This window comes from Cordyceps fumosorosea (genome assembly GCF_001636725.1).
Source record: "Cordyceps fumosorosea ARSEF 2679 chromosome Unknown scaffold_14, whole genome shotgun sequence".
Taxonomy (NCBI): Eukaryota; Fungi; Ascomycota; class Sordariomycetes; order Hypocreales; family Cordycipitaceae; genus Cordyceps; species Cordyceps fumosorosea.
The window spans coordinates 173,180-189,931 of record NW_017387314.1 but is presented as its reverse complement, the minus strand read 5'-3'; the positions used below and the strand labels follow the sequence as shown (position 1 = coordinate 189,931).

At 53.0% G+C, this 16,752-nt stretch overlaps 6 protein-coding genes across 6 annotated transcripts; 2 read left to right on the top strand and 4 right to left on the bottom strand.

Annotated features, from left to right (window-relative positions):
• Nucleotides 1-1,860: 1,860 nt before the first annotated feature.
• On the bottom strand, nt 1,861-3,192 carry ISF_05714 (YjeF-related protein; the record flags this gene model as incomplete). Its single annotated transcript, XM_018849319.1, has 7 exons — nt 1,861-1,963; nt 2,036-2,264; nt 2,319-2,400; nt 2,689-2,783; nt 2,841-2,936; nt 2,995-3,103; nt 3,181-3,192. 7 exons carry the CDS (start codon nt 3,190-3,192, stop codon nt 1,861-1,863), a joined length of 726 nt encoding a protein of 241 aa, XP_018703346.1.
• A 534-nt stretch (nt 3,193-3,726) lies between these two features.
• Nucleotides 3,727-4,169, top strand: ISF_05713 (mitochondrial ribosomal protein S16; the record flags this gene model as incomplete). Its single annotated transcript, XM_018849318.1, has 2 exons — nt 3,727-3,803; nt 3,875-4,169. 2 exons carry the CDS (start codon nt 3,727-3,729, stop codon nt 4,167-4,169), a joined length of 372 nt encoding a protein of 123 aa, XP_018703345.1.
• A 723-nt stretch (nt 4,170-4,892) lies between these two features.
• ISF_05712 (Amino acid transporter, transmembrane) lies at nt 4,893-8,790 on the bottom strand (the record flags this gene model as incomplete). The annotated part of the gene is made up of 6 exons (XM_018849317.1): nt 4,893-5,542; nt 5,593-5,752; nt 5,804-6,384; nt 6,472-6,554; nt 8,115-8,450; nt 8,507-8,790. The coding sequence occupies 6 exons, from the start codon at nt 8,788-8,790 to the stop codon at nt 4,893-4,895; spliced, it is 2,094 nt and encodes a 697-aa protein (XP_018703344.1).
• Nucleotides 8,791-9,573: 783 nt separating this feature from the next.
• ISF_05711 (hypothetical protein) lies at nt 9,574-9,990 on the bottom strand (the record flags this gene model as incomplete). The annotated part of the gene is made up of 2 exons (XM_018849316.1): nt 9,574-9,855; nt 9,931-9,990. The coding sequence occupies 2 exons, from the start codon at nt 9,988-9,990 to the stop codon at nt 9,574-9,576; spliced, it is 342 nt and encodes a 113-aa protein (XP_018703343.1).
• A 1,580-nt stretch (nt 9,991-11,570) lies between these two features.
• ISF_05710 (alpha/beta hydrolase fold-3) lies at nt 11,571-12,617 on the bottom strand (the record flags this gene model as incomplete). Its single annotated transcript, XM_018849315.1, has 1 exon — nt 11,571-12,617. One exon carries the CDS (start codon nt 12,615-12,617, stop codon nt 11,571-11,573), a length of 1,047 nt encoding a protein of 348 aa, XP_018703342.1.
• Nucleotides 12,618-13,897: 1,280 nt separating this feature from the next.
• On the top strand, nt 13,898-14,382 carry ISF_05709 (hypothetical protein; the record flags this gene model as incomplete). Its single annotated transcript, XM_018849314.1, has 2 exons — nt 13,898-14,149; nt 14,209-14,382. The coding sequence occupies 2 exons, from the start codon at nt 13,898-13,900 to the stop codon at nt 14,380-14,382; spliced, it is 426 nt and encodes a 141-aa protein (XP_018703341.1).
• Nucleotides 14,383-16,752: the final 2,370 nt, after the last annotated feature.

The window sequence follows — 16,752 nt, the reverse complement described above, 5'->3', positions numbered from 1 at the left end:
TGACTTGGGTCGGCTTGATGAGGAAGACGAGGTCGAGGCTGTTCGAAGCTGTTTTGGCGGGCGGGAGCGTGCGTCGGATTATTATGGATGGCGTGAGGTGAGGTGAGGAGAGCGGAGGTAGAAGAGGAGGGGGGATTCTTTCGGAAGAAGTAGGTCGGACAAGCATCCGGAATTGTGATCAATTCAGCCCAGCCATGGTCAAGATACCAGTAAAGAATGTGAAGCGGGTCTCACCGGTGAGGAGCATCCGTTCGTAGTTATTGTGTTGAACGTTTGGAGTTGTCAAAAGAGTATCGTGCAGGGTTTAATTATACTTGGACGCTGGAAAGTGCCAGGAGTGCCGAGAGTGGCTAGAAACTGGTGGAGCCGTTCTCTGGGGCGCTCCGGCCCCTGTCGCTCTGCCACCCGTCGGCTCGGGCCTATCAGATGTCGCAGGGAGCTTTTGCTCCGGCTGGCCCTCGTCGATAAACCTCTGGCCGATCCTCAGTCGCATTGCTTTTGCCACTTCTTTTGGCCACGCTTTTTCGGTCGATCTGTCACTGTTTTTCTGCTGCAGACCACTATTTCTCAACGTTTCTTCAGCCTCACAAGCTTTCCAACGCCTGTACCTCGCTGGAAACGGTCTGGGCCATCTCCGCCGCGGAGTCCATGCCGCCGAGCAAACTATCATTCTTAGCTGTGACTAGGCCACCTTTGCAGTTAGCAGTATTCAGGACAGTTTGGTAAATTGTTCTGCCTACCTGCCTCCGTCGCTGCGTACCGTGGGCAAGTTGCCAAGGTCAGCACCTACCGTAGCCACTGGGGAGGAGGTAGGTAAGGTAGTGGTAGTATAGGTAGGCATGGCAGTAAGTGCGCACAAGGCCGGCCGTTCTCGCTGCTCCTCCTCTCCCTCCTCTCCTCTTCTCTCCCCCCTCGGTGGATGTTCCGTCCGTTGTGCGGGTAGTATGGCGTGGTGTGGCGAGTCCCTTTCACTCCTACAGGTACCCCAAAGCACTTCGCCCTACACCAAAATGCTCCTTCCAATAGTCTTTGTTTCCCGCTGTTGGTGAGGTTTCGGGCCCCAAGGGTCTCTCCTCCTTTCCGTGTCCCTTCTTCTTAGCCACATGGGGCTGTGGCGAGTCCAGTTTACCGCGTCTTTGATTCCTTCCTTTTCCTCTTCCCTGTGGCTGACCCTGCGCGACGACGCCTGTTTTGGCCCGGCCCTTTCTGTCTGTGTCGGTGTTCGACTTGCCGGAGTAGGCGCTCCTCAGCGGGCAATCGAGAAAACCAAAAATCTCCTCGCCTGATTTTCCCCGACGCCTGCTGCTCTCGCATCGGTATACCCTCACAGCCTGCTCCAAGTCTCTTCGTCTCCGTCTTTCCCACACTTGTCACCAACCTGCTTGCGCATCTGCAAACTTGCCCCTTCACAGCCTCGCTCACCATCAAGGGCACACGCGCCACTTCACACCCCCCCCTTTCGCCCATCTACACATCCCGCGGCCAAAGCTGCAAAAAGTTCCATGGGTGTGGCCACCAAGAATCACCGTCCTCAGCTACATCTCATTATTACCAAACCTCGCGGTTTGGCCAGAGATTGTATCGCATTCGGAGCACCAAGTTCGAGATAAATGTGCACAGCCCATACGGCAGATTGCCCAGTCTGCGGGAAAGAATATCTCGTTTATGTTGAATTCTGCCCTTCGTATCATCCGCCCTATCTCGAGTGCCCCGACGGCACAGTTTTTATTCGGAATGACATGCGAGACGGCCAGTGCCCGAGCCCCGTCTGCCCAAACAGCCTGAGGGGTGGTTGCTCTGTCATGTAGTCTGCTGGCTTCTAACAAACCATGCCTCGACACGCACTTACCGTTCAGAGCCTCAGAGCTTTTCGCCTGTCACGTCGACTTCGACAACCTGATCCACACCTTCGTACTCCGGTACCTGAAGATTGTACTTTTCAGCAATCGCAGGCGACACAAACCTGGTTAGTGTTCTTAGCCATCGTTGTCCGCATTATGTAAGTTGTCACAACTTCCTTTGAGAGCGAACTTACCGGCCGCCAACAAAGTGGCGTCCCGTAAAGTGTTTAGCCAACGGCTTCGGGGCAGACAGGCTAACGAGAGTTGCAGGCATGAAAGAGCTACCCACGCCCGATTTGGGTGGCCCTTGCTCAATGTCCCACGACGATGGCGCGTCTACCGACGTAACGGGCTTCTCTGATTTCTGGAGGGCCTCTATTACGGCTGGAAACGGCTCTCTGACCTCACCGGAGAAGCTGAAACCTAGCACATGATTAGACAAGAAGGGCCTGGGACTATTGGAATGATTCAACAAACCAAAAATGGCATCAACAATGTGGTCAGCTTCTTCCGCTGCGGATACGAAATCATCGACGAACGGGACTTGAAGATCCTCAAGCTGTTTTGCAAGGCGCTAAGAAAACGATGAGCGACCCACGAACACACGAACATCTCAAGTATAATTCAATACATCATATGCGCCACCGGCCAAGCAGTAAACGACGTTTGGAAAGCAAGGATGGCCAATACTGGTGCATGGCGAGCTCCGGGCAGTTGCCAGCATGCAGAAAATGGAAGGGCGAACACAGATGATACACGCATATGCATAGGAGCATGAAATACACGCACATGGACAAAGCACAGAAATTGGACAACAGCAACGCAACTGTGAACTGAAGCGGCTTACCTGATACAATTCATTCTTGCCCCGCTTGGGATAGTAGATGGATGGGCGGTAGCCATAGTAGAACAGATGTCGAGCGGCAACAAGACCGTCGCCACCTTGACACGGATCGGTAAGAATTCTTCTAGTAGTTCAAGTTTAGAGTCGATACTAACCGTTGTTCCCAGGGCCACAAGCAACGAGAACTCTGCGCCCCATGGTTGGGGGGTGAACGCGATAGACTGCATCACGGGCATGTTGACTTAGTTCGTCTAATCACGTAGCCAAGAGGCATAATATATGCCAAGGATAAAAAATAGAATCACATACCGGCTTGGGAAACGGAAAGGCCGGCCAGTTCCATGAGCTGATCTAGGGAAAAGGCGCAGGTGCTCATGAGCTCCTGGTCCAGGGCGGCAGCAGCCTTTGCGCTGAGGGTCTATGTCACAATACATAAATTAGTCAACCATAAACTTTGCCCTAGAAAATAACTGATGTTCGACGAAGAAAGCCTACCTTGAGAGTCATGACGGATGCTGGGGATTGGCGTGGATGTGTTGCTTTCCAATGATGTAAGAGCTGCGTTTGGTGTACATTTATTAAGCACTGGCAAGGGTTTTGACGGCTGGCGGCCGCTATACCGCTTTAGCCCGACATGGGGGAGAGAAAGAAGGGGAAAAGGGTCCTGCAGGTACTGCCCCCAAGGAACCAGCGAAATGGGATCGGGTTTATTTAAGAATCGAATTCGTGCACCCTGCGGCTGGCTGACTCGAGCCGGAGATGCACACGCCGTTGGGCTTGATCCGATCACTTTCGGGCTTACCCAGTTACAGGCACAGCGGGTTACCGATCCGTTGCGCTGCAGGTCTGGAACAGGCCCCCAGCGCCCAGCTCTGGCTTCCCGGCAGCCGGCAAAACTGGCGCTCCGGGGCAGCGCGACAGAGGGAAGAAGTGGGGACCATCCAAGCCAGCAAATCGCCAACCTCTGCGACGAAGAAAGTATATATCCATCAGGAGAGCGCGAGAAGAAGCCCCCGTCGACACAACAAAATCCAAACCAACATGGTGATTAAAATCCGACTAGCGCGCTTCGGCCGCCGTAACCTGCCCTTTTACAACATTGTCGTCGCCCACGCACGGTATGCTCTTTCTCGACGACAATCTTCCCACCCCCCCAAAAAAAAGACTGACGCAGTTCCCCCCCTTCCAGCACGGCGCGCAACTCCAAGCCCCTCGAGGTCATCGGCACCTACGACCCCGTCCCCAAAGCCGACCCCTACGAGAACGCGGCCGCCGCCAACGGTAGCAACGCCCGCCCACCCCTCCACAAGGACGTCCGCCTCGACACGCAGCGCGCGAGGTACTGGATCGGCGTCGGCGCGCAGCCCACGGACACTGCGTGGCGGTTGCTGAGCCTGGCGGGCATCCTGCCCAAGAAGCAGTTCGGCCCGACGCGGCCGCCCCCGACGGCGACGGTCAAGGCCGAGGACGTCCGCATCCGCTGAAAGGCGTGGAGGAAAAGAGGCGTGTGATGGGAGACGAGACTTGATGCCAGACCACATCAGGGGAAGCATGTGTGGCTGTGAAGCTTCAGGGAACGCAACACTGTGGAAGAATGCGAATGGGATGATGTCTGAGAGCTGCTCGGGCCGAGAATCCCCATCGGAGACTGCTCACGCGACACGGCATGCTCAGCCTTCTTGTATTATTATTACCTGCGACGCGATCACAAAGCGGCATTTCTTTTTACCAGGCGTTGGGAGCGGGGAGATAGATCATGTACAAAGATGTAGGATATATATTGCCTCGATATCAAAAAAGGATAAACAAACCAACCACCGCATATCAATAAACCACGATGCCCTTCTTAATAGACGATGCGTCTCTCGCAATCGATATTCAAAGCGCCTCTTGCCTTGTGTTTCAAACCAATATATTCTGCTCTACCGCGCTCGCCGCAAATATATGCCAATGGCGCTCTTCAGGATATCGCTTTTCTACATGTACCCAATCGAGTCGTAAATTCCCCTGCAAGCCACGCAGGCCAGAAAATAATAACCAACCAAATGCAAAAAGAGGCTGCACGCACATGGTCCCATTGATTCTGGGTGCGCCTTGGTAAAGCCCGATAAATAAACCTGTGGCCGGAGCCAAGTCGTCTTTTTTTTTGTACATGCTCCCATTGCCCCCAACTCGTCTCTCGTCAAAGACAGAAAACAAAAATCAATCTAATGCGATGTTGTGAAAAAAAGGTTCATTATCAAACAAACGGCCATGACAACAACGCCATATACGGCCAAGACCAGGGCAGCCTTGCGGATCACCTCGTGATCAATGTGCTCGAGATCCCAGCGCCACTTCTTGCGCCAGCGCCAGACGCCTCGTGGACCAGAGGGACCAGGGGCCGCAGGGTTCTGCGCCAGGGCCGCTGACTCCTCGACATCCGACGTGGAATCTTCCATGTCATCGTCTTCCTTGAGCAGGCGTTGGTGGTGGATACTGTCGGGGTCGCTAATCTTGTAGTAAAACAAGCCGGGTAGGATGAAGCTGATCGAGGTGGAGCCGGTGCTGCCGACAAATGCAAGCATGCGGTCAAGGCTGCTGACGGAAAGAGCAGTAGCGTAGGCGCAGGTTAAGATGAGCGTGGTGAGGAGGGCAAACCGCATATCCGACATCGGAGCGGTGCTGCCGTGGTCGCCGCGACTGGCGGTCAACGCAGGGGAGCCGGGACGGCCGCTGTTGTTTTGCGAGCGATTGGGGCGCCAGCTGAGGACTGCATCAAGGGAAGCACGGCATGGGTGTACCTGGAGCGGAATCGAGAAAAGGACGAGGACGACAATGGCAGCCTTACCAACGGTGGAAGCAACTCCAGTAGCGTCTTCTTGGGTTAGCTGTAGCCAGATGGAGCATGGCGCATGACAGACTTACACATCATGATGATGTTTCCGACGACGGAGTTGCCAAAAGTTATATAGCCAGTGATGGCCACAAGCAGATAGATAAAGCCAGCAGAGCCAATGCTGCTGCCTATCACCGCAACAATACTGCCAGGCGTATTGTCCCCGATTTCGTTAATAATCGAAAACATCTGATACATATTAGCCCGGGACCTGAATGGCAGAGCGAAGCAGGTAGTTACGTTTTGGTGGCATGTATAGGCAAAAACCACGACTGGCAGAGTGCTCAACGTCTCGACGGCACCGGCCCACTCAATGACGCGAATGTCACTGGGGTCAGCATGGGCATCGGCAGCAAAGTGATAAACAACGAGGACAATTAAGTAACCGATCGAAACGAGTGCGACAATGCTGGTGTATTTTAACGAGTCGAGCCGGCGAAGAAAGGCGAGCGGGATGACAAGGAGCATAAACGCGGTGATCCAGAAATGACGGTTGACAAGATATGGAAAGTTGTCGGTGTGGCTTGTTAGGCCCTGCATGACGCCGGGCATCAAGTCACCGATGATGATCATATAGGAGACGCCGACGCCAAAGCACTTGATGGCAATGGCGAGGTCGAAGATGACGGCGGCGTTGGGATAGGTCAGCTGGGAGAGGGCGAAGAAGGACGAGGTGCCGCGGTCGAGGTATCGGGCGCATCGCGATTGGAGGTAGAGGCCAAAGGCCGATGTGAAGGCAGACCAGAGGATAAGGACGACACCTAGCATAATACCCATGTGCGAAAGCACGAAGGGCATGGTGAGGGTCCCAGCTCCTACAACTATATCATGGTGATGAACGGTTAGCACTGGTGTGGGCGCGTCCAAGGCCCAGGACGTCGAGTGAGAAGGATAAAATGGAGTCGTACTGGTATTGAGGAGGTTGACGATGCTGCTTAGGCGCGAAGCCTTGCCCGCGTAGCCGGCATCTTTACCGCCGCGTCGTCGGTGTCTGCCAGAAACGTCCCTCTGTTAGCTTCAACGTGGCAACTCATTCTGGGTGGGAATGCAGGCGTTGCCGTTTTCCGATCTCGATCGAGCACAAACCCAGGGAAAAGTCGGCAGACAAAGCACAGGAAAAAGAAATCGTACCTCGACATGTCGCTGGCGTGTGTATTCGAGGGCTGTGCATCTGTAATGGTTGAATAATTCGTCATGGCCGGCGCAAAAGCAGCGCCGCCTCCCGTTTCAAGGTGCGAAATTGCGCCTTGCGAGGAGGGAAGAGTAGAAGCGAAGGCGAGTCAGGGAGGGATGGATGGTTGGAGCGAGGGAGGAGAGAGCGAACGGGGCGATGTGACGGGGGTTAAGGTATGTGGGCGGCAAGTTTTGGGCAGGCGAGAGAGAATGGATCGTCCTTTTTTTCTAAAACAAAAAAGCAACCCCGAAAGGCCGTGCAGAATGAATGGTCAGTTTGGGGTCGAAGAGAGTGATGGTAGAGTCGCCTTCGGATTTCAGGCTGCTGGGGTCAGATGAGCTGCCTACTTTTGCTGCCAGGGCCGCCCAGGTACCACGGCCGAGGACACAGAGTTTAAAGCCGTACTTAGTCAGCAATCCCAGGTACAGAACAGGTATCCGTACAAAGATAATGATTATGCTTTCAAGGGTATCTAGAAAGACTGTTTCAAATATTTAGTTAAAATGCTTGAATAGTAAAATGTATTGAACTTTATTGCAAATTGATTTAAGAATCTCAGTCCTGCTTTCAACCTGTCAATTGATACAAAGCATCAAGGAAGCCGCGCTGCCTACCTGGATAAAGTGTACATCTAGCGACTTCCCATTGGCTACACATTACGTACAAGAACAAGTCGCACTACGTAAATTGAGATCATCAGCAACTCAAAAGCAGCTTGGACGCCATCTGTCATTTGCCAACAAAACCTATCACAGCAAGATAGGACGGCGTGAAACCCAGGACTCCCCAGCTCTTCTCAACTTTTTTCTGACCACAGGCGGCTCAGGACTTGCTTCCAGGCGCCGCGAAGCGCCGGCCGGCTTCTTATTGCAAAGCAGCCGCCATGATCGGGTTCATCCCGACGATTCTGTATCTTCAAGACCAACCGCAGAAGAAGCCGTGCTGCTCAAGCTATTGAAGACTCTTCCCGCCTTGTGGCATATTTGTGGCCTACCAGCCGACGAGAACGCCATGTCGAGCGGCGACGGCTTCGTTGAGACTGCATCTGGAGCAGTTGATACAGTGCGACCGCGAAAGCTTTTGACCAAGTTTAGGGGCCAATTCAAAGAGCGTCGTCAAGCCGTATTAGCTTTAGGCGAGGTTGGCGACAATCGAGGAGCGTGTTATGGAAGCGTGTTTAGCCTGCTGCTCATCGCGGCTTGAGGGCGTACATGCGCACCGGGAGGAGCCGTCTCGATGACTGCAACGGGTTGACACGCTGTAGATCCGTCCGTACTATTCTAAGCCCTGCCCGGTCAAACAAAGCTTGGAACTTTTCCTCTCGCCTACACCTCTTTCATCAGCCGAGTTCTTGCCGCTGGGCGTGGAGACGCATACCTTGTGACACTGCTATCTGTTGGATCAAACATGTCGTCCAAGCCGGTGCTCAAGTTTTCCTTAACAATGATCCAGCCCGTCCCTGGCGTGAGGACCGTCTTGCAGACTTGCAGGTACTTGACGACTTGCTCGTCGTTGAGGTGTCCCAGACACCACTGCGTCCAGATGAGATCATACTCGCTGCCCGCGACGGGCTGCCACTCCTCGAGCCCGACGTTGAAAATGTGGCGCACGCCTTTTGTGCCCTTGAGCGGCTCGGTGAAGCGTGAAATGGGCTCTATCACGTCAACTTCATCTGCAATGGACAGCAGTAAATCTTTTGTAATCCTTCCAATTCTGTAGGTTGTCAGCAACAGCACCTCTGAAGGTCGATGTCCAAGCGACAGACGTACCCGGCGCCAGCGTCGACAGCGGTCTTGACGGTATAGCGGCTACCCTTGATGCCTATGTTTAACCTCGCTAGAAATGAGCGAGAGCCCAGGATATCGGTGCGTGAAATGTTGCTGTATGCTTGGAAGGTCGGGATGCCGCCCAGCATGCCATCCGTGCTGGCCTCGGCGTTTTGCCAGTAACTTCTCCCTGCTTGCGTGTTGATGAGCCCATCGGGTGCCGTCGGCTGAGTTTTTAGAGAGGATAACTCCTCTTGAGGGCTTTTCAAAGCGGAAGTTTCGCTCATGATTTATGGGCCAGACTGTTGGATGCTTGCTAATGACAAAAATTGATGCATGGTGGATTTTTCTCCAACCAGTCCATGAAGGGCGCCCAAAAAAATTTCAGTGCATTCTGGCGGTGGTCATAGTTGGTAGACCCCACTAGTCGCCTAACACGACAGATTAGATGCACCAAGATGTAGACATTTCAGCGCAATGAGCATGGCTAATTAAAGACGAAGTTGAAAGCATAGGAGGGAAGGCCATGATTTAGTAAATTAATGGCTACCCGCGTAGGATTAGTATGCTTTGACCTGGGTGGCCATATCCAACTGCGTGCTTCGACTGGGCTTACACAACTTGAGTAGTTCGTAGGTACTAACTATCCGTCCAACGTTCCTTATTTCTCCCACCTTTATATTTTTAATCTTCCTTATTTTCTTTTATACTTAATCTATGCTAAACTTACAGTCTCCTCTCTTTATCCCTGATTTCATTAACTTTTACATCCTAGATACTATAAATACTCACCCCATCACAGTGACGGTTGCTCTTGGTCTCGTAAGCTTAGTTCAAGCAAAGAGCTTACACTGTACGAAACGTGTCATGTGGGTTTTAGATCATAAACAGTTCATCTTATCTGAAAATGCCTCGACAAATATATTGTACATCATTCTTGACGTCGAGTATGCACCAAAGCAGCACCAACAGCACCCAGTGACACCCACCAGCTGTGTCGGCGATACCCTCTCAGAGGACTCGCCCACCACCGAATCGTGCCGCTTGTCAATTGTTCCTGAGCACCCCTTCTAGTTCCTGAGCAGGCCGCCAGCGAGACCGCTAGCAATGCCGGTGACGGGCTTGGCCTGGGTGGCTACCTTGCCTACGACACCCTTTACAGCCTTCTCAGCGCCGCCCAGAGCGTCGTTGAACACCTTCTCCGCGCCGCCCAGCCCGGGATCCCTGCCGCGAAGGATGCGATTGACGGCATTCTCCGCGCCAGCCTCGGCCTGGCTGACAATACCCTCGACCTGGGCGACAGTAGCCGCAGGGTCATTGAGAGTGTCCTTGACGGTATTGATAGCCTCTCCCTAGAAAAGGATCAAACATGAGCATTGAATCTTTGGATTCTCAATTGAGGCAAGGGAAAATGTAGGGTTGCTTACCACAATGGGAGCAGCGGTGGCAGCGGCCACAAAGAGAGCAATGATGCCAGCAAACTTCATGGCAGAAAGAGATAAGAAAGATAAAAGTAGTACAAGGACTGTATGGGTTTAACGTGAAAACAGTCCGTGTTCCAAAAAAAAACCGTTGGATTAGTGAGGGTAAAAGGTAGGCAGGTAAGCAAAACGAGAGCCGATGAGGAGCAGTGAGAGCAAGTATGAGGAACTCCAAACAATCGAGTGAGGTTGAAACACAACTGTTTATAACCGTTAGCAAAACTGCACTTCTGTCAACTTGCAAAGGTAAACCAGTCACACAGGGCAGCCGGTGGTTTCGAATGGCCCGATCGCAATTCCTCTGTTTGCCCATCCTGTAATAATGCAGGTTTGTTTGCACGCCCAACGTTGCATGTCTGCAGGACGCTCATACCCTAGACATGTGTCAAATCTTCCTTGGGGATCTCCCCTTGTTAGTCCAATGAGGGTTTCGATTTCTGGCGGCTCAGCGCGATCTCCAGCCGACGCCGTAGGTCAGGCCAAAAATGTGTCCGCCCTCTCCTACGTTAGACCTGACCCCTTTTTAGCACAATGAACGCAACATGCAGTAGTCTGTCAGAGAAGGTCTCATCAGGGATCATTCAGAGCCCTTTTATGACCGGGGTGATCACCACGCGTGGGCAGGCTTAATATGACGTCGTGATGTGTTGTATCGCCTCTTTCTAGCGCTACCCTGGAGGGCTGCTTTCTGTCAATGACTAGGGAGGCAGAACGAGAGAGGGAATTGCACGTGAGGAAGAAGAAAACAGAGAAAAAAAATTAATTCGCGGCAAATCCTTCTTAGTGCGCTTACTGATTGCCGCAGCAGTTCTCCGGCGCTGTTTTTTTACCTAGTATTATTGGTCCATTGATTATAGAATGGAGGGTGTGACTATTGACACAACAGCCGAAGTTGACGAGAAGCAAAACATTGGCATGCTAAAATAAGTTGAAAGAAAGAAGGTATTCTTCTCCCGTTTTAATTTTTTTTTTTTTTTTTAAAAAAAAAAAAAAAGTACTAAACCGTGGTAGTTTTTGCTCTTGCCATGGCCTTGCTTGAGCGATCGTTACCAAACCTTGGAGAGAAGCGAGCACGATGCACGGGAGATGTGACAGTGACATCATTTTGGTGATTCGCGGGTAATTTGTCTCGGCTGTCCTCATCATTTAAAGAGCCGCACACTCTAAGGAGGTGCTTCGACACTTCCACCCGGTGACGCCTACATCAGCTCCCTTTCTTCCCAGTACGTGCCGTCTCCCATGGCATGCCGTCTCCCATTGCTCTGGAGTTTTGTCAGTTTTACGGAAGAATGAGCTGGATTAGCCAACCTCTCACTATTTACTCGAACAGCATCCATCGTCATGTGAGGACAAGGTCATCCCACTCGGCTCATTTCCTGCAGCTGCGACACCAATTTGCTAAACTCCATAACGGATGCATGCAGAAACACTCGGTCATTCGATCACACGCCTTCAAAAAGATACAGGTTTATATTAGGTTGTTACAATTGCATTTATATAACATCTTCATATTCAAACAAGCAGTTGTTCTTACCTGCCATCGCAGCCCAGCCTTGCCCTTGCCGCAGGAGCCTCAAGCACCTCCGCTACTTGCTACTAACATGCGCCGAATACCACTTCTTCATATTAGTCAAAGACTCGCCGACCTTTCCAAGAGTCGCCTCTAATAAGATGCCAGCATGAGGCTGGCCCGCCATTTCCTCGAGCCGAACAACAACGTCGGGAGCCTGCTTCTTCACCAGCGCCGCCATCGAACGAGAGTGATCGGCCAGCAGCTCGCGGTCGCCGACCATGAAGTACGTTTCCGTGACCGCATCGCCGAGCCTGGCCCAAAAGGCGGGATCTGAGTCCAGGGGCCGCGCCCACGGGTTGTACACCGACTCCGGCCTCTCCGCCTCGCCCTCTGGCAGCATGCCCTCTGCCAGCCTCCTCAAGAGCGGCTCCGTAATCATGTCGGAGTCCTTGTTCTCGCGGAACGACCTGCCGTCCGCGTCGGACCCGAGCCCCGCCGAGATGACCACCACGGCGGCCAGCGGGTGCGGCAGCGCAACTGCGGGGACCTGCGGGTGAGGCCGCAGCAGGTGCGCCGCAAACTGCATCGTCAGGTTGCCGCCGGCGGACTCGCCGCCGACGATGATGTCGCGCGGCGCGAAGCCCTGCGCGCGCAGCTCGGCGAACGCGGCGACCACCTGGTCGAGCTGCGTCGGCATGCGGCCGCGCGGCACCAGAGTGTACTGCAGCATGGCGACGGCGACCTCGACGCGGGCGTCGAGGCCGGCCGCCACGAAGGCCTGCCAGCATAGGTCCAGGTGACCGGGGAGCATGGGGATGACGAAGCCGCCACCGGGGATGTACAGGACAACCTTCCTAGCGCGCCGCCGGTTGCCGAGCCAGAGCAGCGCCGAGTCCTTGCCGGAGGACAGCGGCTGGACGTCGAGGACGGCGCGGCCGCGGTAGGCGGGCTGGCGGGCGTGGGCGCGGATCCATTGCTCATAGGTTGCGCGCGTAGGAGGGACGAGAGCCTGAACTTCATTCGGCTCGAGCAAGGTAAAGACGGACTTGATCAGAGCGCAGATGACGCTGTACCGCAGGTCCATACGGCTGATGATGGCCGCGGGAATCATGTATGCCATATTATACGCCGTGAATATGGGGACTAGTAAGAATGAGTATACATTCTGCGATAGGGCTATGAGGGATGCACTTACATATAATGAGCAGCTTAAAAACAAGCGTTGGGTACTGGAGAATACCAAGCGGCGGCTTGCTTGGGAAGTCGGCGGCCTGTATACTCGTGATGTTGTAAGCGAAGTGCAAGGCAGACCCCATTCAGCAAGGCTACTCACCATCGTGAATTAAATTCTACTACGTAAATAATGATTTGATTGCCCTCAAAGTTTACTTGCCGCAATTCTGGTAGTACCTCGTTATTTATTCTTTCTAGCCGGTTGTTGGCCGGCGTAGTAGCCGAGGCCATGGTAACGTGCGGACGGCTGCGGAGGCCTAACACGAAGATGTAGGTAGATATCTAAAACTAAAGCGCCGGCTCTAGAAGACGGGACAGGGCTAAAACTCAAACCTGATGTCAAAGCGTGTCTAGCGTCGGGAAGTTCATAGTTGGAATTGCACTACTTGCTCCAAAACTTATCGAGGGGGGTTGCCCAAGAACACACAAGAGGACATGCAAGCAGGCTGAAAATTACTTACGAAATCTTTAAATGCATTAAGAGTTAAATTTAGGAATTCCGAATACATAATGGCAAGTTTAAGCATTAAACAACCACTTTCTTGCCAAACTTTGGAGCTATCGAGGAGTTTGTTGATAACGTCATCCAAGACCGAGGCAAGGATGGGAACGGAGGACATCACCTAAGTTGGCAGAGGCATCTAACAGTGCACCGAACGTGGAGTTTTGCAACAAGTTTTTGCAAAAACTCGATTTATAGATCTAATCAGAAACTCTATGTAACTTTTGTAAGGGTCAGTTCATTGGATAATCGTGTAAGACGGTTGACACGTATACGCGACTAGAGTACGGCATACAAGGGAACGCCAACGCAAAATAGAAAAAGACACAGTGCAAGACATCGAATATATACTCAAATCCCAATTTGATATAGATACATGTCAATACTCACCCATACAACACGTCAGTTACGTATTTACTTATACCTGCTTGCGACGTCACTGCATCCATCAAGTGTGGGGCGCGAGCTTAAGCTCTCAATCTCAAGCTTCCAGGCGACAACGGTTGTCCCTTTACCATCTACAGCACGTCAGCCAGTCTACGCGAAAGTCAAGACTACGACCCGAATCCAGCTTCCGATTGCGCCAGAGTCGAACGACAAATAACCAAAATCGTCATCGAGCAAGACAATTCAGCGTCCCGCCATCGCGCCATCGCAACCTCACCATGGAGAGCCCCTTGGACCAAACGACACTGTCCACCATCTCGCTCCTCGAATCACGACTACTACGCGTCGAGCACCTCCTCTACGGCTCTTCGACGCCTCCCACACAGCACGACTCGGCGCTACGGCAGCTGACGCATCTAGAAAAGCGCTTCTCAACGCTAACCTCGCGGATCCGCGTCTACGGCGACCTCCTGAAGATCTGTACGTCCTTTGCGAACCCCCCGTCGCTCGCCCCAACTCTCCCCCCCGCCGTGACCTTGCTGACCAAATCCATCTCTCTCTTGCAGACAAGGCGCGCCCCGACTTCTAGGAGGCCGAGGCGGCGGAGCTGCGGGGGCGCAGCGAGGCGGCGCTGCGCGCGTGGTACGAGGCCGGCCTGCTGCCCGCGTCGGAGGCGACGGCCAGGATCGAGGCGCGCGTCGGAGGCGTGGAGAGGCGGGTGCGTCGCAAGGAGCGCGAGCGCGAGCTGGAGAAGGAGCTTTGAGAGGGTGGGTGGGGGAAGAGGTGACCGGAGGTGCCCGCTCGAGAGAATGACTGACGCATCTGAAATTGGACGCATGAATATCGCCCAGGGTCGACGTCGCTCTCGCTATGCGGCTCGGCGTGACCGTGGCTGGCGACCCGTCGGCACAAACGGAGAGAGACGCATGGACGGCGGAAATGACGGGGGAGAAGAGCCGCAGGAGACGTCGATGATTTTTCGGCGGTTGATAATGCGCCCCTGAACATAATGATACCCTTCAAACGAGTCTTACTCTGCATCAGACCATCCTGGGCAGAGACTGTGACTGGTTGCTTATACATGAGATGATAGAGAATTTAAGCCTGTCTTGGCAAATATTTGCTTTTCCTTCTTTTAATTTTCCGTCGTTACAAGAATAGGCCGATATTAACTTTGTCGTAGCCCTCTCTTCCATGTCGAGGATAGAATGCGAAACCGATATGGGCGGCATTTCTTCCCACCTGGACGTTTCAAAGTGCATAGACGTATGTATGCGAATCGGGAGCCGGCACGATGGATGACGTAGCTGGGGGATTTTTAAACTTGCGTGCTGAAACCATCTTTGCTGTTCTCTTTATCGCTGATGGAGTCTGGGGGTGTTGGGGGCGCGTGATGACCGGGACGAGACGTTGTTTCTCCTATTGTTCCCGGCATCGTGACCGGCCGGTTTCTGATGGATGGGGCATGAACGCATGATGGGAGGTCTACCAGTACGTACTTTTCGATGCCCGTTTACACCCCAGTCGTTCGTCTTAAATAGCGATTCGTTGCTCGTCAAAAAAAAGGCCTGATACCCCGGGAGAGGAAGGGAGATGATAAGGGCTGAGGACTGGTTTTGAAGATGCCGGTGAGCAGTTCCGAGCATGAGCTCAAGGGAGTCTATCATGGGTTATTCTTTTAAAAAAAAATTACAAAGGAAAGATATGCGTGTACGACGGTTTCCCTTTTCTCTGCCTGGGGGGTATTAAGAGGGATCGAAAGGAGACTTGTCATGCGTTGCCACGATCAAGTTGGACTCAAGCTCAAGGGTAGTGAGGGTGGCTGCCATAGGGCTGCGAGGAAGAGAGGTTTAGGTTGGAGTGGTTCACCATATCTACCAATCAGTGGCGATTAAAGGCAAAAACTTGAAGAAACGGCGCTGCAATGGAAGTGGGACGCTGTCGTGTATCGACAACACACAATCCGCACAGACGCGGAAGTTGCTGGCGCAGAGAGAGAGAAAGTTTCGAAATAGGCTTTGCTTGGTGATGTCTGTGCTGGTCCAACGGGTGGGCGTTTCTACGAATCAAGTTTGCCTGGTATGAGACCGAGTGCCCATGCTTGTTGTCAATGCGCCGGGGATGCTTGGTGACAGGCAGGGAATTAGGACGCCAAGTAGGAGGTGCTGGGCAAGTCGCCTTTGTACCAAGTCTGGGCGGATATGTATGTATGCATTTGGCATTTGGCATTTGGCGCGTTAAGTGGTTGGTGATGATGCCACAGCGCGGCACGGGATCTGCATTCCAAGGCACAAGGACGGACGGTCAAGTTGTCTGGTACAGTGGCTAAACAGCGTGGTAGGAAGAAGCGCAGAAGGGGGTGTCGTCGACTGGTGATGAAGAGACATGAGCAATTCGTGGCAATAATAGGACGGCAAATCGTCGTCGGTTGACAACCAGCGAATCGAGATTGGCGCAGTGTCTAGGCGACTGAGCCACGGATGAGGCAGCTGGTCGGCCAGTCTTGTGAGGCGGCCCAGACCCCACGAACGAGGGCGTGTGCTTTTGGTGAGCTGCGCAACGTTTGGTTTGGTGGTTGGTGAAACAACTGCGTGATGCAGTAACTGCCAGTGCTGTATCGGGCGGTTATGGTACGTGGAAAAGATGTGCAATTTTAGCGCGAATTTTGTCCTAAGATTCTGGGGGGTCAGGGTATGAACAAGGCCGTTTCAGATTTCAAGTCTTTGGGAGGGATGGAAAGGCAAAAAGGGAAGACAAGGTTGGCTGTGTGGGGAAGCACAATGAAAGGTGCACGCTGAATGGCCGAGGCTGGATGCAGGAGACAGAAGATGAAACGGCGGAGACTCCGAGCGTGGCGGAGGAAAGCTTTTGAGATTGCTGGCAAGATGTGGTGAATCATGAGAAGAGAGAAAAAAAGAAGCAAAAAAAAAAAAAGAAAGGGAATTGAGAGAGAGGGCAGGAGAGGGAAAGAGAGAGAATCTCACGGCCAACTCCAACGTATAGATTGCCCACGCTGTGGTTATATGCTTCATGATTGACAACACGCCGCCCGCCAGTGATCAAGTGCTTGGATCAAGCTATGGTGATTTGAGGCGAGACATACGCGGACGAATTTAGACATTTCAAACTCGTC